This window comes from Pseudopodoces humilis, chromosome 24, assembly GCF_049639895.1.
Source record: "Pseudopodoces humilis isolate 2021_Gansu_Grassland_sample_001 chromosome 24, ASM4963989v1, whole genome shotgun sequence".
NCBI classification, from domain to species: domain Eukaryota; kingdom Metazoa; phylum Chordata; class Aves; order Passeriformes; family Paridae; genus Pseudopodoces; species Pseudopodoces humilis.
This window is the reverse complement of record NC_142223.1, coordinates 3,536,659-3,561,263: the sequence shown is the minus strand read 5'-3', so window position 1 is coordinate 3,561,263 and position 24,605 is coordinate 3,536,659. Positions and strand designations below refer to the sequence as shown.

At 46.3% G+C, this 24,605-nt stretch overlaps 1 protein-coding gene across 6 annotated transcripts in view; it reads left to right on the top strand.

Moving 5' to 3' along the window:
• The window catches only part of CAMTA1 (calmodulin binding transcription activator 1), a 236,006-nt gene that overhangs the window by 172,199 nt on the left and 39,202 nt on the right, over positions 1-24,605 (top strand). For all 6 annotated transcript variants that reach the window (XM_088066393.1, XM_005528324.3, XM_088066392.1 and 3 more), the window contains 5 exons: positions 7,971-8,124; positions 17,969-18,109; positions 20,378-22,230; positions 23,393-23,519; positions 24,250-24,384. In XM_088066393.1, the coding sequence (XP_087922519.1) occupies positions 7,971-8,124; positions 17,969-18,109; positions 20,378-22,230; positions 23,393-23,519; positions 24,250-24,384 (2,410 nt within the window). The remainder of the gene's footprint in view (positions 1-7,970; positions 8,125-17,968; positions 18,110-20,377; positions 22,231-23,392; positions 23,520-24,249; positions 24,385-24,605) is intronic.

Below are 24,605 nucleotides of genomic sequence, written 5' to 3'. Positions count from 1 at the left end.
TGATAGAAACTTTGAAAGCACTTGGTGAATGTCAGTGGAGCTTTGAAATTAAAATTTCTTCTTATTTCAGACCAACTATTATTGTATCTCTGGCTTGGGTGAGCTGGGAAAGGGCAGAAGCCACTTGGGGCATGATTTATAATGCTGGCATTTCTGGCCGGTGATGGGGATGGAAGTGTTCTGAGCTGAGCAGTGCCTGAGCTCGTTTGAAATGCAATGACAGAATTCCCATGTAAAGGTTGCAATAAAAACAGAAAGAGGGAGAAGAGATTCTGTACTTCAGAATGAAAAAAAAATAAAGAGTCCTCACAAATGTCAGCTGAGGGATCTCTGGCTCACACTTGTGGGGAAAAATAGTCCAAATGCAGTAGCAAATCTTTACAGAGCAGCAGCCTGCAAAGAGAGCAGCACTGTTACAGCATATGCAGTACCTCAATATTTACATTTGTGTCTGTGATTTGTTGGGACTTTGCCCATGTGTGCACGGGCAGCATAACATGATTTCAAAGTATTCCTGCAGCTGCAGGGCAGAACTCTGCACCACATCTGCAGTTTTGGTGGCTGGGAGGTTCCTCACTGGTGCTTTATTGGCAATCAAGCTTTTGCTTTGTGTTACCCTATGAAGAGCCATGTTTTGCTGTTAAATCAACTAGTCCCGATGTACAAATTGGGCTGTAACAGTTAGCTAATTTCTTGAGATGTTTTGAAAATGAAAAGCACAATTCAGATGTAGGACACTGAAATATGTGGTTTGATGTTCTCCTCTGCATCACTTCTCTTGCAGAAGAAATTCCACTATTCTGGAAATGGTTGCAATGCACAGGCTTTACACAGGAAAACAGAGTCATTGTGCAAAGTAAGTCTTCAAAGGTAGAGAGCTGGAGTAGAAGAGTATACTCAGTATAGCAAGAGATGTGTGCACTATAATAAGCCTCATTTGTCAGGAACAGTATCTCAGAGGAGTTCAAACCCAAAGAAACCTTTGCTTTGCCCTCAGCGCTATTGTTTGAAAATCCTCAAGGCTTTTGCAGAATGAATTGTAAAACTGCAGAGAGCAAGTGACAGGGAGGAGGAGGAGATGCCTCGGTGATTTCCATGGCAAATCTGTCTCCCTGTAGAGGCAGTCAGTGCTGCATGCAGCAGCTGGGTTAAAGGCAGCTGTTGCTGCTGTTTCACACTTTTCCTGAGCAGAGGTGGTAAGGAGTATCTCTGAGCAAGCTGAAGTAGGGCAGGTTGCGTTCTCTAAGTTTTCTCTGCATGCTTTAATCGTGGTTGTGTTTTTATACAAGCAGTGGCATAGCTGTGGAAGGCCACTGAGTCAGACAGCTGCCCTGGCACTTCCTCTGACCGATGACTCAAAGCTATGAAAGTCTCGGGCTGGTCTTTCAAGAATACAGACAGACAGTAAAAACCACAGCTTTGGAAAAGAGCTTTGCTCTGCGGGTGGCAACCTGGAGCCCACCGTGGTTCTCGGAGAAAATCCTTTGCAGATGTGGGTGGGAGCCAGGGTGTGCTGTGGGATGCGCTGCTGTTGATGCCCTGCGTGCTGGGCAGTACCAACACCACAGGTGCTCAGGTGCCACAGACTCAGGTGTCCTCAGACCTTCTCATGAATCCACTTTCATGGTCCCTGGGGCTATAAGCAGGATAGGAGACTTCCCTGCTGCATCTCCATCCCTGGGACCTCTGTGTCAGCAGCAAAGCTCCCAGCGTGTTCCTAGATAAACAAATGCAGTCCCAGCTCATGGCAGAATTATCTTGTCCCTGTCAGCTGCCTGTGTAAGTTAAAGCTTCCAGCTGGGAGAGGTGACACAGATGAAAAGAAATTTCAATTGTCCGGAAGAATAATACCTGTGTGAGAAAGAGAAGTGCCTTTTGTTTTATTTTGCTGCATGTTTCTGGTTGTGTAACATCATCTTCTGTTAGACCTTTTACTAGCACTAGAGGTATCGCTGTGAAAGATAAAAAACATCTCCGAAATCAATTTCTTTTGGAACTTTGGAGGCCAGGAATTACTGCATGTTATTTCTCTGTGTCTTTCAAAGTGCACATTGAGTAAACATGATCCTCAGGAGCATTTAGAGGCAGCTCCTTCTATATAAAATATCTTCAAATGTATCACATTTGATGAGGTATTAGTGAGTGTTTGGTATTTGTTCTATATTAAGACTCTCTTACTTTGCTGCTCACGCTGTTTAAATGCTGCCTGCTCTGTGTGCTGTGTCCTTATCAAGGTATTAAAGAGGAACTGGGGAACACATTATAAAGTATACAGCCAGATGAAATCTTGATTCTCTTTAAAACAATTGCAGGGAATCTCGTAATCTCAAAATAATTCTTTGCTTTCCAAGTCTTTCAAAATTTGCAGTACATGGAGCTCTATCATCCTGTAGCCAGTCTCCTGTCTCAAAAATTCTTGAACTTAAACAAAAATCTCGAAAGAATTTGGACTGGGAAACTGGGAAAATGACTGTGTTGGAGTTGTAGGCTGGCTGACCTTTTGAGATAAGCATTGTATCCATAGGGTATAAATCTTGAGACCCCAGCCATGGCTGGGATGTGGGGATGGTGGGGATGGCCACCACCTCAGAGGGGACCCGAAGCTCCTGCACCCAGGCAAGGACAGTGACAACTGCACGAGTTCCTGAGTGAGTGAGTGTCCAGGTGCTGATTTAACTGCAGTTAAAATCACATATGCACCAATGTCTCTGCCCAGCTGACTCCAAACATCTCTTCCTGAGGAAGCTATTGAAGGGCCAGAAGTTCCAGGAGCCCTTTTCTCAGCTGGAGCCATAGTGGACAAGGTTAATTCAAGGTGCTGTGCTTCCTAAAAAGGATTTTCCAGCAGAAGGAGTCCTGCTCTGCAGCACAACAACTGCTTTTGTGTCTGGCTCTGGGGTCCCACTCTCTTCCCTGTGCTCCAGTGCTTCAGCTCGGGTGCCAGGGCTGTGCTATGTCTCTGGTAATTGTCTCGTTCTCCCTAATTAAACATGCCCAGCTCTAGATAAATTAAGGCAGTAGGTTGTGTGCTCAAAGGCAGTGGATTTTTTTTTGTTTTCACAGTTAGTGTGGAAGATTAATATATTCTAAGGCATCAGCCACCAGGTTGCCTTCCATAGCATGACCTCAATTAGAAATTAGTTCAAGGATAAAGAAATTGCTGGGATTCAAACCAATAATCTTGCCCAAAGCTAGCATTTGGTCTCTGAAAAAAAAAACCATTACTTCAGTGTCTGTGTTATGTATTTGTGCCTTTTTCTTCAGGTATCTCAGACTCTGCTCTCAAACCTTGGAAAATTCAGAGGAAACCATCCAGAAAGACACTGCTATAAATAGTAGAAGATTCTATCATCCATGTGTCTGGGAATAGTTTCATTCACTGGTTAGATTTTTAGATAACATGCAGATGATACACAGGCACTCCCAGTACCTGTCCCTGAGTTACCTGTGGGTACTGAAGCATCATGTAATGGCAGCCCCTCAAAACCACAAAAACCTCTTTGTATTATCTTTTTATGGGACCTTCTTATATTATCTGTTTTGGGGGGTGATAATCTGTCAGATATTAACCTTGTCACCCCACAGCAGTGGATGTGAATTATCTTCCCAGAAAGCTGAGATTTCCTTTTCAGCCTTTTGCATTGTTTTAGAAATTCAAAGTAAACCCCATGAATGAATAGCTGCCAGAAAAGTAAAAGCCTGTTATAATTTTGGGGGTGAAGAGGGAGAGATGGGGCACAGGAGCATGACATCCCACTGTCATGCTCCACTCCTACCCTTGTGCTTCGTGGTGCAGCCATTAGAGCTGGAACAGGCTGCTTTCACCATGTGTAGGGCTTCACAGGTTTGACACAACAGAACTGGCACAGATGTCCAGAGCCAACCAGGGCAAGTGGCTGCATTTGGGGGTAATTCCTTGGCTGATATTAAATTCACTGATACTCATCACCCCTGCGGATTATTTACTTCCTATCATCCTTCCAGCAGGGAGTACAAATTCAAAACTTTCAGCCCAGAGGTATTTTTCCAAAGAAAATTATCTTCAGCTGTGGTCATCGGTGATTTGGGAGCCCCTGCCAGTGAGATTTTGCCTTGAGCTGATTGCCTTGGCTGAACAACTGAAGAGCAGCTGGAAGCTGGCCAGAAATGGCTTTTGATTTTACTTTTAAAAGAAAAAGAAATAGAAGAAGATAACCAAACCAGCATGCTTTGGTAAGGCAGAGGGTTTTTGTGATTAGTCTCCCTGAGAAGAGAGACTTCTCCTCAGAAGGGACTGACTCTGGAAAGTGAAGAAGCAAAAGGTGGTTGCTGAAATGAGAGTTTCCCCTGTGCCACTGTGGAGCTCTGGAGGAACTGACCATTCCTTCACCCCAGCGTTGGTCAGCCTTTCGCTGGCTGCCCACGCTCTCACACCTGCCAGAACTGTTCCAGTTCGGTGTTTCTGCTCCTGTGAAAAATCCCCACATGGATTGGTGGAACAAACAATCCCTTTTTTAGTCAGGTAATTTCCATGGTGTGTGGTTGTGGCAGAGGAGGCTGCCAGGCTACTCCAGCCACTGGGATGGAGGGGTGCAGCACCATTACCTGCCATTATCACTTTCTGGATAATGGGTACACTTTCACCATCACATAGTTTTTCTCCTTCATTTTTCATGAGAACTGGCATTAGATTAATGGTTAAACCATGGAAGAAATGTAACGCCACGCCAGTCTGATTTATTGACCACTTTGTGCTGATGAAGCTTCAAACAAGAGTCAGACAGATGTTGCAGTTGCATTTTTCTTCATCAAAACCAGCAGCTTTTTGTGTTTAACCACTTGTTGCAGCATCTCCTGCTTCCCCCTCAGCAGCAGTGGGGGAAGTTCCTCTGCCACACTGAGGCAGGAGAAGCCAAGGAGCCTTGTCCAGGTCAGGGACAGATGGCAGTGCCTTCAGCTCGGGTGTGGGGGAAGCAGAGCAACTGCTGAGGCTCCAGGCACTGGAATTAAGGGAGGATTTCCAGCAGGAATGTTTCCAGAGCCATCTGCAGCCCAGTGCAGGGCTCCTCTTGTTCCCCCTGCCACCCCAGTGAAGGGCTTCTGCCCTGGCACGTCCACTGTCCTGACACCTTTCCTATGTGGAAGTTACATTTGTATTTTTTCTTTCAGTCTTTTTCACATCTCTCTTGCTCTCCTGGTAGGTCAGCACAAAGAGTTGAGTCACTGCTAATTATGAGTTTTCCAAAACATATGTATTCTCTTCATTTGTGTCAAAACATTTCAGTTCACCAAGTAGATTTGCATTCATGAGATTTGTCAATCTGAAGTCAACTTATAGATGTAGGCATAAACTGTTTGGTTTGTGTTTATTTTATATGCTTTTATATATAAAAGGTACAAATTCCAGTGCCAGTCCACTGCTGAGGTCCACTTGCTTGTGGCTGCACTGAAGCCAGGAAGCCGCATAATCCTGACCTGCTTGGTGACAAATCAGCACTGTCAGGCTTTGAAAAGCTCAGCTTACCTGAGAGGAAGGCAGAAGCACCTGCAGAGCTGCCACATCACCCAGTGCTGTGTCCTTGCTCCCTTCTTTGAAACTTCCCTGGGAGCAAGAGGTGTATTTACATTTAATCTCTGAAGCATATTACCTTTTATTTCTTAATCATCTAGATCACTAATTATGTTAAATTAGCTGATGGGGACTATTTGGGTGTATGGGTAATTATTTTTACTATCTGAACCTCTTTGAATTATGCACGAGAACTGTGATGTTTCAGAGCTCCCCTTTGTAGAATGAGAGGTTGTGATGGTTTTGTGTCCTCTGGCAGTCTCTGTCTGGGGCAGATGTGCCCTGTGAAAAGGAAGGTTTTGACAAAAACACCTCACAATTAAACACAAAAGGTGCAGTTGTTTGTTCCAGAAGAATCTTGGGAGCAGAAGAGCCAACAGGTTTCTTTGCTTTAGCACTTCCCAAAACTGCTCTGAAATAAATGATTAGCTGTTCCTTACAAGGTTTCTTTGCTTCTTTCCTGTGCAGTACAACTCTTAGCACAGGCTGCAAGAATTGGATACTGCTTTCTCACAGAATCTTCACTGACAATCCCCTGCTTGCAGTTCTATCCATAGAGGGGGGAAAACACAAGTTCCTGCTTGTATATTATCCTAACCTAAAAGAGTTTCTCCTCCTGAGGGATGTATCTGGTTAGTGAGGGGATGCTCTGCAGGGCTCCTCTGCTTTTCGTGTTGCTGTTCATGGCCACCAGTGGCCTCCCCACTGCCAGCACCTTCTTAGCCAGCCTGGAGGAGCTGCAGACATGACCAGCCCCCCTGATCTTGGGGATGTGCAGGATGCTCCCTGTGTGCAGGGTGCTCGAGAGGGTCATGGTCACCCCGCACCCAGCAGTGCTGAGTCCACCCTGCCCCTGCCCTGGGCTGCTCCAGGTGCAGCTCCCAGTGCTGGGCTTCAGTGCTGGGCTTTGCCCATCAGGAGTTCCTCCTTGGTGAAGGTGTCTGTGTCCTGCTCCAGCTCCCCCGGTTTCATAGGCAAGTGCTCCCATCAGCACAACCTGTGCAAGCGGATGATGGGTTGTGTTCCCGCTCCCCCTCGGAACAGGGCATTAATGAAACATTAGAGTTTTAATTACACCATTATCCTATTTATTTTTATAAATAATTCCAAAGCAGTCATTAAAGTTTGCGAACTTAGGAGTAAATGACTTAAGGGAAAGAAATCATCTCCTCAATCTTGTTATTATCTATTGAACAATCTCCCTGGGACGCTGTTGGGGAACTGGCGGAGTTGTTGCTGCTGCTGTTGTTAAGATGATTCATTTACTCTCAGGGTGGCAACACAAAGCTCAGCTCCTGCTCCAGGTGTCAGTGGGACGGCACTACACTGCATCGGAGCAGGGTCCCACGGGAAGGGAGAGGGGAGTGGGATCAGCTGTGGGATCAGCTGTGGGATCAGCTGTGGGATCAGCTGTGGGATCAGCTGTGGGATCAGCTGTGGGGTCAGCTGTGGGGTCAGCTGTGGGATCAGCTGTGGGATCAGTTGTGGGATCAGCTGTGGGATCAGCTGTGGGATCAGCTGTGGGGTCAGCTGTGGGGTCAGCTGTGGGATCAGCTGTGGGATCAGCTGTGGGATCAGTTGTGGGATCAGCTGTGGGATCAGCTGTGGGGTCAGCTGTGGGATCAGCTGTGGGATCAGCTGTGGGATCAGCTGTGGGGTCAGCTGTGGGATCAGCTGTGGGATCAGCTGTGGGATCAGCTGTGGGGTCAGCTGTGGGGTCAGCTGTGGGATCAGCTATGGGGTCAGCTGTGGGATCAGCCTGCAGGAGCCAGCACCTCTCTGTCCTCCTGCAGCTGTCCTGCAAAGGGCTTTTCCAGTCCCAACCTTCTCCTGTTTGCAAACATCTTCAAAAGAGAAGGAATTACAGGCTTGTCTGTAAAGAGCCCATGTTTGGGGCCATACTGTTTGTGAGCCTCCTTGGCTCTTCCCTCCTGCTTTCTGCCATTGTATGGAGAGTGTGGCTGTTCCTGACGTTCTCAGGATGTATATGATTTATGTATGTATATGATGTTCTTTTTCTATATATTCAAAAAAGACTGACGTGGACCAGAACTGATGCAAGCATTGTCTCAAACAAACAAAAGGTCCCTTAAACCAAAGCATATCACCTGGTGTTGGTTGTCAGTGGTGTTCACTGGACTATTGCAAGTATTTGGTGTTGTAAGGGTTGGAAAAGAGGTTCACACTGAGCATACCAGTGGAGCAGGGGAGTTGCAAGCAGAGAGCCTCAGGCTGGGGGATGCCATGAGCAAACTGTCAGGTGCCGTCTTCTGCCACCTCTTTTAAAGAGCAGCTCTTATCTCGGGGAAATGTGGTACAACCTGGGGTCTGATCATGATGCTTGCTGTCACAGTTTTAATTAGGAAGTTAAATGCAGAGTGCTGGCTGCAGCAACATAACTCTTGCTCTGCTGTCCCTGCAGAACCCAGACATTGTGTTGGTGCACTACCTGAACGTCCCGGCCATCGAGGACTGCGGGAAACCGTGCGGCCCCATCCTGTGCTCAATAAACACCGACAAGAAGGAATGGGCAAAGTGGACAAAAGAGGAACTCATCGGGCAGCTCAAACCGATGTGTGAGTATCTGGTTTTGCCTCTTAGCTGTATATTAGAGTCCAGTGTCTCTCACAGCCAGCAAACATCCTGTGAAGGAGTCATTTGTCCATCCAGCTCAGCTTGCAGCTGCACACACTTTGTTTCCAATATGAAACACTTCTGGGATGCATGGTATGAGAGCTGCCCAGACTGTCCCCAAACAGGTCTTCTCTGCACACTGGGGAAGAATTGTGCCTATGTTCTCACATGTTCTAGGGCTGTTTTTAGGCACCTGCTCACTTGCAAGGAGCTTGTGCAGTACTGGCAGGTGGATTCCCCCAAGGGCACTCCATGTTTGGGTGGGTATTGTCAGGTCACAGAGTGGGTTGCTGTAGCTTACAGGTGGCCCCATGGAACTGAGTGGTTTGAGCTGAGCATCATTTCCTACAGTTTTGAGCTATGCAGCCTGAAGGGAAGGCTGCTTAGGTGTGCAGAGTGGTGGGGAAGTTTGCCCTCAGACAGGCAGTTCTCTGCATCTGCCTGGGTGTATAATATTTTCCTTTGCATCACAGTTATATTGTATGTTTTCCCTGGAGAGCACATTCCAATGTGCACACAAACCTCTTTTTGCAATGAAAGAAAAATTAGACATAAAGTGGGTCTATAACCAAGAGAAAATTAACTGCAAAAGCCACAATACCAAATGTGAGTTAACAAATACCAGGTCTGCTTCTGTCCCTGCCCCCTGCCCTGCCTGGATGCTGGTGTCATGCCCAGCCTCCTGTAATTGGAGGTCTCAGCCACGGAGTGCATCCTGATGTGTCTCTGCCATCCGTGAAGGATCAGCCTCGTGCTGACTGCAGTGTTGGTAATCTGAGTTTGCAGTCCTTTGTTGCATTCTGAACTGTGCAGACCCATGTATTCCTTTTCCACACAAAGCTGGAGGGCAGAGGAGGGTAGAGAAAATGACACATTTGCCCCCGGGGCTGGTAAACTTAGACAGAAATCCAGGATGTTGGTGTAGCTGAGACTGGACAAGTACCTTAACATTAAACAGGAAATGAAACAGCAGCCTGTTAAAAAATCTGCAGTGCATCAAGAAAATTATGTGAAAACTACAACGAACTCGCCGTAAATTTAATAACACTTGGCTCTTTTATGTCTCAGGAGGGAAGAGTGAAATTCTGCACAATTATTCAGAGTATATATGCATGTACACGTCTCTGTTTATGGGTACATATCCTGGGAATCACATCCTTAGAAATGTAGCTACAATAAAAGCTTTGGATTCTGATCAGACCTAGAAAACAAAGAGGACACGGATAACCGTGTTCAGGGAACACAGAGGGGCACCGCTCGCCAAGAAGCCATCAGATTTGGTTCCAGTATAGGGTGTGCCATGAAATTCTGGAGCCAAGCACATTAGTTTCATCACATTTTTGCATTAATCACATTCTTTCACAGACTTCACAGTTTGATTGCCTGATGTTTCCAAATTTCTCTGCCCTAAAGCAGATTTGTCAATGGCTTAATCAAAGCGTTGTGCATGGTGTCACTGGTACAGTGATAGTCTCGCCCTTTTACCTGTTCTGTGTTGGGGTTTGTTGTGTTTTATTCCTCCGGACTTAGAAGCTGTGTGGGGGTTTTGTTGATTATTTTGTTTTCTTGGTTGCTGTTTTCCATTAGAATTTCTTAATTAAGACAAGTTAGTGATGATTACAGCCAAGGTGTGTGGGGTCCAAGCCCTCTGTACCTGCAGATAGGTTCCCATTTCAGACCACTGATGTCCCTCAGGATTAAGGGAGAGGAGCTGATACTAGTTCTGCCTTTGGGGAAAATGCTTCCTCCTGGTCTGAGGTTGGTGGCAGCATCCAGCTCTTGACTCACTGACAAGTGCTGTTTGTTTAAGTCCTACTCAGCCTGGGCTGTGTTAAAGCTGTTGACCTCTGTCAGGTATTAAAGCTTTTTTATCAGAATGGAGGGTAGCAGACAGTCAGTGGTGTGGCAGCCAGTGGTGTGGGAGCATGTTCTCTTGGCCATGTGTGCCTGGAGAACTAAAAGCAATGTGGCAGATGGCTGGCAGGGTGAGCGGCATCAGTCCTGGTGTCCAAGCCAGACAAATACATCAAACTGTTTTTCCTGAAATGCAGAGAGACCCTGGCTGGGATGGTCAGGGAGTTTGTTTACATTTCTTGCATCCATAATTCGCTCAACTCCCTTTTCCTTCCCTGCTGCATCATCCCAAAGTCAGTCCAGGCTCCAGCAAGTCTCCAGCAGCATCAGCATCAGGGAGAGGCACCAGCTCCTGCTGCCAGCCTTGTCACCCCCGTAAGCAGAGTGGGGCACTGAAGTCTGGGTACTGAGAGGTGGCTTCTGCCCTGTTCCTGAAGGAGCCCTCTGAACTCAGAGAGAGCTTCTTGGCTGGCTGCAGGGGTGATGTTTGCTCATTCTGTGACTGTGCTTGCACTGGTGGTTATGGATTAAAAAAACACCTTTTTGGAGTGGCCATAGAGCTCTGAGAGCTTTGTGGAAACAGCATTAACTTGTTCTAACATAGCTGGTGTGTGAACTAATTAAGAGACTGAAATTAACCCATCTGAACATCCATTAAAGGTAAATGCTGCAGATGCTCTAAGGATTTGAGATTTTCTCAACACCTCCAGCTGAGTTGAGACTGTAAATAATTAATTAATCAGCCTGACTTCAGCTTTCATGGCTTTGGATTTTTGCTTTAGTTCTGATCTTTTTGTCACCTGCCTTCACACTGGAATGTCCATGACCTCCTGATTGCCTTCTCTGGACCATCACCATTGGCTTGTCAGACTTAATTCAATAGTCCTCAAGACTGAAGCATGTGAGCCTGGAAGGCCTCATACACATTCCTGACCTCCCACAGGATGATTCCCTTCTCCCTGCAGGCTTTGGAGATGAGGCCCCTTGTCTCAGAGGTGGCAGCAAGGTCAGGGAGCCCAGGGAAGCTGTGATACCTCCATGGATGGCAGACCTGGGATAATTCAACTGTTGGGAGCATCTCAGCTGAGTGTCTCAATCAAAAGGGTTGTTGTGTGTGTGTTGCTTTGGTATGAATGCAACTTTTGGGTACATTTATGTAAAGTGAATAGCTATAATACATGAAAATTCTGCAGGAATGTTGTCCGAGGCACCTGTAAGTCATTTCAGGATGCCTGGTGGGAAGAATGAGCCTCAATTTGGCATAGCTTTCAATTTCCTCCCCCCTTGTGTCCCATTACAGTCTTGCTTTGAGATTTCTCTGAACAGATTAGCAGATGTCCTTAGAGGCATCTGGTGGTAAAAGCAAATTCAGTGGCAGAATCCATCACAGCAGAATTCTGTATATAAACTCCATATGATCAGCAAATTGTGGGCCAGCTCATGTTGGGGGTTTCTCCAAATCATCCCCTTTTGGCTCTCTCATCCTTCAGCTGGCAAAGTATGACTTACAAGCTCACAGCTGGTGCTACATTGCAATCCTTGTTCCAGGTCCACTATAATTAAGAGCTATCTTCCTTTCAGAGGAAAAGCTTTTTGCATTTCTCTGCTGCGTAGGAACTGAGGGCTCCTGTTTGTGCCGCCTGCACGCAGCCACAGCTGGGCAAGCTGAAAGTTCCACATCTGCCCATCAGTCAATGGGCATGGGCTGCTCTTGCCTTTTCCCAGAGTCCCTAATTCTGTGTCACTGAAGCCATCAGACCTCCTGGAGGTGACCTCAACCTGCATCCCTGCGCTGTTGTCACTGGAGAAGGCATCAAACGACTGTAGCTCAGAACAAAACTCAAATAGCAGCAATTGGCATTAATGCAGTTTGAAGAATTGAGTTGTTGGGAGTTTTATCTTGGCTTGAATTTATATTCAATTTCAGTAACTCTATTTAAGGATTGGGGTTATATTTCATCTTAAAAGATCAGTTGTACAAAAATGCTACATGGGATGAATTTTACAATTCCCCAAGCAGTTTGAGATCCAAAATACCCCTCAATGGAAACTGAAGCTTGCCAGCTTAGCTCAGCTGACGATGTAGAAAGCAATGTAGATTCTTTAAAAAGACATTGGGTTTAGTAATGCTGACATCCAGTTTTACTGTAATAGTCTGAATTTTTATTAAAATGAGAACACGATAGAAGGTGCTAGATAGTTTCTTAAATCCCACCCACCCCTTGGACTTTGAATACCCCTGTTCACACTGTCTGTGTGGCCAGCATCAGCCTTCTGTTCATCAGCCACCTGCTCAACTTCTTATCCTCCCCCAGCCCCTTCACTACTGCAGGTGTGCAGCTCTAAACAGGAGTCACATTTAAGAATACACTTTTCCTCTCCCTCTGAGATCTGCCATGGCCTTTATGTCCCCAGAGGAAGCTTGATCCCGTGCCTAAATGAGCCACTCTGTAGGGAAACAGTTTCTCCTGTGGTCGAGTTTTACCTGCTGTAGACAGTCCCACTTTGCCAAAAGAACAAAATCAGGAACTGTTCCAGCTGGTGCCTTTCAGCTGCTTTTGGAGACACCAAAGTGAAATAATCCTACTGACTACCGACAGCAATCCAGTAGAAAACAACCATTAGTAATGGAAACTAACTTGAGGAAACCTAAACCAAATCGTTTCCTGACCCCCTAAAACTCGGGTATTAAACCCAATTGCCAAACCTCTCTGAGGAGGCCATGGGCACACCAGCTTTTGTTCCCAGTTCCCACTTGGCTGTAGCGATTGGCAGACTCAGTCCCAGAGCATCTGCAAAGGTGTGTGTCCCCATGTTCCTGGCAGTGCCAGCGAGAGGTGAAAGCCTGGGGAAGGAGGGCTGGCACCCCCGGGAAGAGCCGTGGCGAGAAGGGCTCGGAGCCTTGGCAAAGGCTCAAGGTCCTCTCCGTGCGGGCCGTGTTTATGAGGAATTTTTTTCCCCCAAATACGCCAAACAAGGTTTTTGCTTAAAATAAAAAAAAAAAAAATTTAAAAAAAGAAGCTTGGAGAAAATAAAAAATGAAAAATGAACTGTAGAGAAATGTTGAGGCCTTTCCGGGTGGGCCGGGGGTCCCGGGACACGCGGTCCCGCTCCAAGCGCCCAGCCCGGCCCTCAGCCCGGGCCCGCCGCCCGTTCCTTATCCGCTGGCGCCACCTGGCGGCCGCCGGGCGCTGTTCCCGTCTGCAGCAGCGGGAGGAGGAGGAGGAGGAGGAGGAGGAGGAGGAGGGGGATGGTGCCCTTGAGCCGCAGCCGGAGGAGGGCGAGCACCACACGGGACGAGCGGGAGAAGTGGCTTCCACTCTGCTCCTCCATATGCGAGGAGCCTTGGACTCCACGCGTCTGTAAACAGCGGCAGGAGCGCTGCTCCGAGCAGCTTCGGAAGAGTCGTGCCTTGTCCCGCTGGTTCCCTCCAAGGGACGTTGGACAGCACCTCTGCCCAGTCCCTGCGGACATCCCACTGCATCTGAGCGAACCTTCAAGGAAAGGTGTTGTTTTGGAAGGCAGACATCTCTTTAAAGAACAGCTCCGAGCTAAACGCCCGTGTGAGTCCGTGCAGGACATTAACATTCAGGGGCTGTCACTGCTGTCCCCAGCAGTGAGGCTCAGGTAAACCTGTCCTTCACAACCAGTAACGAGTGGAAATGGAAGGCTGGAAAATCAAAGCTAAACTGTGTGTGGGCGTCTGAGTACGAAAGGATAAAGCTAATGGAAATATCCTTCAGCCAAACTGAGAAATCAGCGCAAGGCCTTTACTTCTGTCAACAAAACGCAGTGGAAATTGAAGGGACAAGGCTGCCATTTCCAATTGACCATCGCCATGGAAACACCTCTCGGTGTCAACACTTGGTGGAGCAGGATGTGGGCAGCAAGGCAGGCACGGGCGGCTGGACAAAGCACCCGCTCCCAGCAGCACTTTGGGGATTTTTAAAGCGCTTTGGGTGGGTCAGGAGTGGCTGAGGACAGGAGTTCTGACACCAGGGCTTGCAGCAGGCTGTCGAGATACATCGGGAGGGAGAGACAAACAGAAACCTGACCTTGATGATTCTAGATATTCTAGCTCTATCACTCTATCCAGTTTACCAGTTTCACGTGGGAGATCTTGCTGTTATTCAAGTAACAAAAGACTTATCAACTGGGGCAGAGGAGCCACACGTGGGGTGTAGGAAATGGCTTCATCATGTACTGTACATGTGCATGTATGTGTAAGCTGTGTTCTGGGGGGTGGTGTGGAAGAGCAAGGTCTTTGGAATAAAACCAGGAAGTGTAAAATGCTTGAAGCGGCAAAGAGAAATGTCTAAGAGCATTCAGAAAGAGTGAAATGATCAGATTTATATGTGGAAGGGCATTTTAGGGAGAAGTTTTGCTTAGGGTAGGGAAGTCATAGGGAGGGAAACAGGGAAACAGCTGTTGATGGTGTTAGGTCTAGAGTGATGATGAGACAGTGAAGTAGGGTTCAGGTGATGGGGGGGAGGAAGATATCTGCAAGACAGGAGGACTGCAGGCCTGGAAATTCTGAAGGACTGGCTACCAGCAGCAGTAGCAGAAGATAGAAATAGCCAGGGTGTTGTAAGAAACTTGGACAGTCACATGTTTCTGTGTGCAAGTTTCCCTTGGATTCTGAGCAGCCTTTTTGCTGATAATTCAGATCATATTTCATTGTTTTGCTTGTGGTGGTCAAAGTCCTGGAAGTGCTAATGAACAAGGATGCTTTCTGCACTATCAGAAAGTCATTTTTATTGCCTTGTCTTCAAAAGGGAAGACAGAGGAAAGGTGAGAGCTCAAGCTCATAAAAAGAGATGGGAGCAGCATTAGCACTGAGTTGTGGACCTTCCCCCAGCCTCACTTCTCTCCTTTGAGCACCCAGTGCAGCACCAGAACTGCCTGGCTCGCACTGCAGGCACTGTGCAGAGGGTGTGTGGCAGGAGGAATGTGTTGCTGCTGTAATGCAGCAGCTTTTAGACCCCTCCATGCTATCACTGAAAAGGAAAGTGTTGAAGCAGTTCACAGCTTTTATTTTAAATTATCAGGGAATGCAGTAGGAGTCTGAACAGGAATCCGGATTAAAATCCTTTCCAGAATTTCTGCTAAGCTTCAGACTTTTTTTTTTTTCTTTTGTGTTCATATATTATGTCTATATTTAATCAAACATAGTTCTACAGTGGTTTCACTTCTCAAACCACTAAGAAGCAGGAAGAGTATGTGTGTATGCTTTTTATTAGCCTTCCTTTCATAATGCACTTTCTTCCATATAGAAATCTCCTTTCCTGCTGATTCATTATGTGTCAGGAAGCCAAGCGTGACATGTTAAAAGCCATCTTGATAGTGTTTGGTATTCAGTACTAACAATACACCAGGCACAGGAGTCTTTCTTTAAAAGAAGGAGGAAGAAAATCTGCATATTGGATGTGCCAAGATAGTGGATAATTTGCATTAAGCATCCAGACATTCTTTTTTTGCAATCTGTTACCCTTCACTGTTTTTTTTTTATTTTATAACCTTCATAGCATATGGGAAACATAAGTACTAAAAAAAAAGTGGCACCACGTGGACAGAAGCTGGAGCCAGAGCCCTTTAGGATCAGCTGGAGCAAGGCCAGAGAAGGACCTTTCCTCACCAGTAATTGATCCTCAATGGGACTTTGCTATGCTGGAAGGACCTGAAAATAATAGGCATGGTTCTCTTAAGTACCCAGCTATAAAGCTGTCCATTATGCCTCAGCTCCTAGCTCACAGCTTGATTCAGACTTAAGAGCCATCATCATGAATACACGAACCGTGAGCTGATTCACTTCCCAGACTTGCCCCCACGATGCTCGTCCCAGGATTTAGCAGCAGCAGGGAGCAGCGCTGCCATCCTGCTGTAAAACAGACTTTCTATACCCAACAACACGGACACCAGCTCACTTCTTTAGCAAAGTGTTTCTGAAGTAACTAGAAATTACTTAGTGCAAAGTTTCCCAATAATAATTACAGTTCAGTAACTTTGTGTTGTATAGCTGAAAGCATCCAAAATACTTGGCTGTATTTTAATGTCACTGACAATGTATTTTTTGTAAAGTTGCTACTTGAACATCACTTATTTGACAATATCAGTGGTGACAGAACAATGTATCTTAAATAATAAAATGAATGTGAGCAGAGGTAGTGAAGTGGCAAGCATGTCTAACTTAGATGTAATAATAAAGACTGAGTGTTAAGAGAAAACCTAAAACTGTGAATGTACTAGAAAGCAAAATCTGTTGGGTACGATAACAATAAATGTGGTCATCAAACAAACATAGAGGGAATTATTACAAAACTATCTGCAGCACTTTAAATAGTGATATGGGGAAGAATACTTGTAAACCTGATTTACAGTATTTCTGCAGGTTATCCAGCCTGGCCAATAGCAATGTAAATTCTGCAGTATAAAACTAGACCAAGATGAGATGCTGTTAGGCAAAGTGACATTAGTGGGTGATGAGGCAATATAGCAACAGGTAACAAAAAAAGAAATAAAACTGCTTCACAGAGCAGATCCAGGAGCTCTGTTCCACCAGCTGTGTGTGACACACTCAGTGAGCAGCATCAGAGAGGAGAACAGGAGACTGTTCACAGGATATGCTGCCCCTGTGACCACAGTCATTAGATGTCACACACATCCCTTCATTTGCTTCCGATATCCTTGCACAATGCTGCTTTTGGGTTGTGCCCCAGCCTCTGGCTGTACAGGAGCATCAGCCCAAGCTGCTGTTGCCAGGATTTCACTGCTTCTCATCAGGGACCTTCACCACTCAGGGATCTGTGTCTTTACTACAAAGCCTAAGTCCATGGGACTTTTAGCTTTGATTTTTTGTATTCTGGTTTAAGGATTTTAGAACACAACATGCAAGGAACGTGCCTCGGTAGACTATGGCAAAGACACTCCTGAAAAGAAGCTGCCAGGCATGAGGACACCTTGGAAATGATGTTGCCACTTATCAGCACTTTTCAAAATCTGCACATGAGCTGTGGTGCATTTAAAGGATAAATAAATAATACACACATATAAATTGCTCAGAGAGACATTAAAGGAGACAGAAGATGCTTTGAGTCAGTTATTATGGATAAAATATTTTATAAGTGCCATTTCCATTGTAAGTCAGGTTACAAATAACACTATTATAGGAAATTCTGTAACTAAAATATTCTGAGAGGGAGTCTTTATTCAAATAATTTATCTGCATGTAGTCTGGCATTCTTATTTAAATAGCTAACAGGCCCAGAGAGTTCCCAAGAAAAGAGCTTCAGTTTGCAACATGTTCTGTAACATCACTCACCTGTCCATTTTCCCAAATTACTAAAAGGTCATCCAACTCTGAGGAGGAACTCACACAGTGTCTGTTAGTCACTCCCAAAAAATGAGTCAGCCTTCACTGCTGCCACCTGGGATCTGACAATGAAGACCTGGCAGAAAGTTTGCATTTGCGGTTACCCTGGTGTATTTTTGGCTGCTGATTTTACTATAAAGCTGATTTTGTTTTCATATTAGACAGAAAAAGATTCCAAAACACTCTTTGGAATTATACTGCTTTACTTCAATGGAACCAGGGCTTTTGTTGGGTTTTCAGTGAAGGTTGCCGGCACTACAGAGAGTCATTGCAGGTGCAGAGTTCCTGTTAGCAGCAGACTGAAATAGAGCCAGATACTCCACTGAGGAGTTTTTCCTCTATATATATACACCTAATTCAGGAATTGCCTTTGGAAGCCTGTTGATACCAAGGAGCAGAGAATAGTAAACCAGTATCCATTACTGTTGCTTTTTATAGGTCTCCTTTCAGTTCTCACAGAAAGCAGCAGGAATGGATTTCTGCTGGTAATTTTGGAGTGGCTTTTGATGGTTTTGGCATGCTTTTGCAGTTTCTGATGGGAAATTTTACTGTACTCTTTGCAGTTCATGGCATCAAGTGGACATGCAGCAATGGCAACAGCAGTTCAGGGTTCTCAGTGGAACAGCTCGTGCAGCAGATCCTTGACAGCCACCAGACCAAGCCCCAGCCTCGAACACACAACTGTCTCTGCACTGGTACCTTGGGTGAGTACCTCGGGAGGGCACAGAGTGACTCAGCTTCATCCAGTCTGGGAGCAGGGTTTGTAGTACAGAGGTGTTAAAATGCTGTCTCATGAAAACACTGAGACACAATGAACTCAGAGCTGACAGAAGGCTCAAGCATAAAAAGATGCAGCTTTCCCCCAGGAACTTCTGGGGAAGATGTCAATGCTTTCTAATAAATGCAGTCTATACATGAGCTGCTCAAAAAGGTATATTCTCTTCTACATGTGCAAATTCTGTTACCAAAGCCTCAAAATCTAATGTTCTTCCAACCTCACCCCCTGAATTCCTTGCCCAGCAGTTCACTTTTTTGGAGAAGTGCTCAGGTGGTTAACTTCAAGGTATCACTGAGATAAGACAGGTCTTATTTAGATATCATGAAAATACAGATCTCTTTCCTATTAAAGGAGATGATCTTGTTTTGAATGACACTACAGCAGCAAGAAACAGCATCCTTAGTGTTAGTGTTTCCCACAGACAGCGGGAAGCTAAGTGATTCACTTTCCAACTCATCTGCTTTATAGCTGCTCCTTTCTAGCACTTTGGTCAAATAAAGTATATGACAAATTAACTAGTCTTTAGCAAAACTTATAAAGGAAAGTTGTCAGTGCTTCAAAGGGTTTATTTTTTTCTTCTTTTCTTGAGAAGTTGCATTATACAATCAAGGCTTAAATAAGAATAATGACCTCTGAAATACCTGAGTTTGGATTAAAATTCACCCCTTAAGGCTCAGCATTTGATCCAGGCTTGCAGATCTGAACATGAATCCCTTTATTCTTCCCTTTGATGTTTTGTCTTGTGCTAAGTCTGCTCAGTGCTTTTTAACATAACAGTATTGCTTTGTTTTGTAACTGGCTTGCACATTGACACACACATTCCAAATCCCTTACTGTCATTCACAAATACAGCAGCATGAAAGCCTTTCCCTTGTTCCTGTTCATTTCTGTACCTAGGAGAATAGAGAGATTTAATATTGTATTTAGTCTCAAAAGCACTGTCTTGAACTAATTTAAGTGACCTCGTTCAAATCTTGAACATATAATAGAGAAGTTCCCCTTCAAGGGCAAGCAACAATAGATTTGGCAAATTGCAGTGGCTACATGGATGCTTCATGTTGCCCAGAAGATGGCATTTGCAATTGTAGCCATGAGCTATAGCAAGGAGGCTTCTTCCCCCCTTCAGTCATTCTACAGTTCTGTAATTAATGTTCCTACCTCATTCTAGTGAAAATTAATCAATTAAGGAAAGAAACATCAAAAATTCATGGGCTGCTGTTCTTTAAACAGCAAAAGCAGTCCCTGCACCAGAGTTTGTGACTAAGGTGCCTTTGCAGACAGAATTGTTTACTTCATCCTGCCTGATTACAAGCTCTCAGGAATGCAGGTGATGTTACCTTTACAGGCCAGGTTTGATTCATGGAGGATTTTCTCCTGGTGGCCCTTGCTTGAACATTCTTCAGCAGCTTCAGTGCTGACCATGTGCTCTGTGTGCTCCTCTCAGAGTACAATGTGTCTGTCAGCACAGGAATGGCTGAGAGTCAGAGAAACACATGGCCATCCTTGTGGGAGGCAAGAATGCTTTGTATCGCTAATAGGTTACTTACTTAATAATTTGATTGGCAACTGTAAGACACAGTGATGGCAGAAAGATATGGGCTACAGTCTAGGCAGCAGGGTGATGCCAGGGACAGGGAAATGATGTGACATCTGTCACCTCCAGATTACTGTTCAGCATCCAGGCCCCAAGAGTGGTTGTCAAACTTCCCGACATCACCCAGCACAGAGAGCTGAGCATCTGTGCTCCAGGGCCTGAGGTCTTGCCCATGGGGCAGATGGAGCAGGGCCCTGTGCCACAGCTGACAACAGCAGCACTTGAGCTGCAGACTTTGCACTGAGATTAGGCACATTTAAATAACTCTGAAACTTGTCACAGATTCCAATTCCTCTCTGCCTGATTGGGGCAGGGAGGAAGGAGGCAGGTGCTACATGGGGTGAGGGTGTCTGTGTGCCTGCTGTGAGGTTGCTGTCACTGCGTGCAGTGGATCTGTGCATTAGACAGGACCTGTACTTCTGGCACTGGTGAGAAATTTGTTTTATTTCCAAGGCCCCTCCTGCTCTCTCATGTGGGTACTCACTCTCACACATGTATGCACAAGCATAGCTGTCCCTTGCTACAGCCACGAGATACACAACTAGCATTGTCCTAATTTTGTATTTACTGAATGGCAAATACTGTTGTTTTCTGGCACAGGGGCAGGAAGCAGTGTGCATCACAAGTGTAACAGTGCCAAACACCGCATCATATCACCAAAGGTTGAACCAAGGACAGGTGGGTACAGCACTCATTCAGAGGTACAAAATAACGATGTCTCTGAAGGCAAGAACGAGCACAGTCACGGCAAGGCCTCCAGCCGAGAGAAGAGGAACGGCAAAGTGGCGAAACCAGTGTTGCTCCATCAAAACAGCACTGAGGTTTCTTCCACCAACCAGGTGGAGGTGCCTGACACGACCCAGAATTCTCCTGTGTCCATCAGCAGTGGGTTAAACAGCGACCCAGATATGGCAGATAGCCCAGCTGTCACTGGTGTGTCCAGTATGGCTGTAGCATCAGTTATGGGAAGTTTGTCACAAAGTGCCACCGTATTTATGTCAGAAGTCACCAGTGAAGCTGTGTACACAATGTCACCCACGTCTGGCCCAAATCAACACCTTCTGTCCTCAGATGCAGCTGCACAAGGACTGGTACTTGCTGTGAGTTCAGACGGACACAAGTTTGCTTTTCCAACAACTGGCAGTTCAGAAAGCTTGTCAATGCTACCCAGCACTGTCTCTGAGGAACTTGTGCTCTCCACAACTTTAGAAGGAAATAGGAAAATTCCAGAAACCACCATGAATTTTGACCCAGACTGTTTTCTTAACAATCCCAAGCAAGGGCAGACTTATGGTGGAGGAGGTATGAAAAGTGACAGCATCAATACCAACATAAGGCAGTCACCGACAACAGAACGCAGCTTCAACTTCAATACAACCATCAAAAAAGAAATTAAAACTGAGGACACATCTTTTGAACAACAGATGTCCAAAGAAGCATTTTCCTCCACTTCTGCATCTAACACTCTCACACTCAGTACTGGTTCAGGTTTACTTCCATCTGGAGGAGGTCTGAGCCCAAGTACCACCCTGGAGCAGATGGACTTCAGTGCCATTGACTCCAACAAGGACTATTCTTCCAGCTTCAATCAGACCGTCCAGAGCCCTCACGTCCATCAGACCCCTTCCCCCAGCTTCTTTCTGCAGGATGCCAAACCTCTTCCCCTTGAGCAAAACACTCACAACAATTTGAATGACACAGGTAGCTCATTTGTGAACACGTTAGGAATCTCCAATGTGAAAACAGAGCCCTCGTCCCAAACCACTTCCAACTGTAACGGCACAGTGGAAACCAGAATAGAGTCCACCTCTTCTCTCCAGCTCATGCAGTTCCAAGCAAACTTCCAGGCTATGACTGCAGAAGCTGAAGTTCCCATGGAGACCTCCCAGCAGGCAGAAGGAAATGAAAATCTACTTAAATCAGGGGATCTTCAAGCCTGCAACACAGAACACTACTTGCAGCCTGAGGCCAACGGGGGTATCAGGAATGGAAACAACCTCCCTATTCTCCAAGGAAACATGGTACAAGGACTCTATCCTGTGGCCCATCCTAGCTTAAATAACTCCTCCAACATGGAGCTTAACTTAGACCACTTTGACATCTCCTTCAGCAACCAGTTTTCTGATCTAATTAATGATTTCATATCAGTAGAAGGTGGGAGCAATGCTCTGTATGGACACCAGCTGGTGTCAGGTGACAGTGCTGGACTGTCCCAGCCTGAAGACAGTAACAGAGCGACGTACAACCAGGCCGAAATGTGCATTCCTTGCTGCAGCCCTCAGCAAGCCAACATGCAGCTCAGCAGCACGGAGAACGGAGCCAGCACCATGGCATACATGCACGTGGCTGAGGTGGTCTCGGCAGCTGCAGCACAAGGCACTTTGGGGTTGCTGCAGCAGAGTGGGCGCTTGTTCATGGTGACAGATTATTCACCAGAATGGTCTTACCCTGAGGTAAGTCCAGGGTTTTTACTCAATGATGTTTACTTCTTTATCTTTCGTTGCTTTGGTAATAAGGGAACTGTTTTGTTAAAGCTTTGAAAAGGCTTTTGAAACATTTATCTCCAAGACAGAGCATTCAAGGCCACTTGCTTTTAATTAAGCACTTCATTATCCTGACAGGGCCCTTTCTTCACTTAGGAAGCATCTGAACAGAAAGGTATTGTTTCATGTTTCATTGAAAGCCAGGTCTTTCCCACATGATGGCTTCATGGTGCTACCTAGGCCCAGCAGAGCAGTAGAATTTGCAAACTAGAGCTGTTCCTTAAATTTGTCACTGATGTTCCTAGTACAATAATTCAAGGCCTGCACAGCCTTAATGAGTTCAGCATTTCCCTCCATCTCACTGACTTCCAAAGTCAGTCACATGTCCCATAAGCTGAAAATGGCAGCAGCACAGACCTTGCTGATGTGAAGGAATGCATGAGGAAAGAGACTGAGCCACTAATGGGAAGAGGTTATTTTGAATTCTGTGAAGAAAAAAAAAGGGGGGTTGCGGGCACTGTTGTGTCTGTATGGAGGTGTTCAGTAACTGTTCAGGGCCGGTCTCCCTGTCCCCGCAGTACAGTCGGGTTCTTAGGGGGATGCGGGGCCGTGCCCACACATTCCCGGCCTTCGCCGGGAGCGGCTGCGGGCCGGGCGAGCTCGGCAGGCCCAGGCCGGTACCGGGAGGGCCGTAGCGGGCTGGGAGCAGCACCGGGCGGGGAGAGAGCTGCACCGGGTGTCCCGTTCCCCCGAGCCGGGACAGAGCGGCACCGGGTGTCCCGTTCCCCCGAGCCGGGACAGAGCGGCACAGGGTGTCCCGTTCCCCCGAGCCAGGAGAGAGCTGCACCGGGTGTCCCGTTCCCCTGAGCCGGGACAGAGCGGCACAGGGTGTCCCGTTCCCCCGGGCCGGGACAGAGCGGCACAGGGTGTCCCGTTCCCCCGGGCCGGGACACAGCGGCACAGGGTGTCCCGTTCCCCCGGGCTGCCGCCGGCCAGGCCCGCTGTGCCGCTGCCGGCGGCGGCCGCCCGAGGGCAGCACGGCCGCGGGGAAGGGGCGGCGGGCGCGTTCGGCCGCGCTCCTCCCGCCCTGGCCTCTCCTGCCATGCTGGGGTCTCCCGTTTTTTTCTCACAGGGAGGAGTAAAAGTCCTCATTACCGGCCCGTGGCAGGAAGCCAGCAATAATTACAGCTGTCTGTTTGATCAGATCTCAGTGCCTGCATCTTTAATTCAGCCAGGGGTACTGCGCTGCTACTGCCCAGGTAAGGAGCACTGCTCTCCTACATCTGGTGGTTTCAGAGCCTTATCGTGTCATATACACGTACAAAAGTGCATAGGCATTGAGAAGATTTTCCTTTTTCTTTGGCCTATTTAGTGTGAGAACAGAAATTTGGCATCTTGATACATCACAACAGATCACAAAAATACTATTTAGAATCTGTGAATTAACTTTAAAATAATTATTTGAAATAATTTAAAATAATTCTAAGCATTCCTTTAGTTTTGAAAGAGCAGGTTAAAGAGAAGCTGTTATTCAGGGGTGCACTCACTCCTCTGCTGACTCAATTTGTCTACATTTGCCCCTCGCTACTTACAGCATGAGAATACCTCTAACCTCTCCACAGAGATTTTCAGTAGTGATGGCTCTCAGTATATGACTTAAAGTGGATGCAGAATAACTTGGTTTCATTGCTAGGCCCCAGCTTTCCACTGGAAAGGCAGTGAAGCTGCTCAGTCTTTAGAAACACATGTGATTCTGCCTTTTGCCAGAACAACCCATTAGATTACTCTTAAGCTTAAAATCTCCATGTTTGAATATACCAACTGGTATTTTTAACTTCAGAATTGTCTAGTCACCAAAACACTGTTCAGCACCTGTCTCTTCACCTGCTCTTAGGCCAATACTTAGCACATGGGGTGTCTGCAGGGTCATCCCTAGCTGGGGGTTTCTGTGGGGTGTTCTCTGTCTTACAACATGTACTTTCCTTTTAGCTCATGACACTGGGCTTGTGACTTTGCAAGTTGCCTTCAACAATCAGATCATCTCCAATTCTGTGGTATTTGAATATAAAGCCAGAGCTCTGCCAACCCTGCCTTCCTCTCAGCATGACTGGTTGTCCTTGGATGGTAAGAAGCGTGGGATATTCCTTAAGAAAGCAGACAAAATGTAGAACTGTGAGTGACATAGCTCCTGGTGGGGAGGGATGTAGAGGGGCAAGTTTGTCCTGACAGGAAGGGCTGTGGATGTTAATTAAACTCTTCTCACTGAAAGGTCCTATTAGTTCTGTTAACGTGAACAAAATGTTGCTGCCTTTTATGGAAGGTGACAAAGGGGTGGGCTTTTTTGT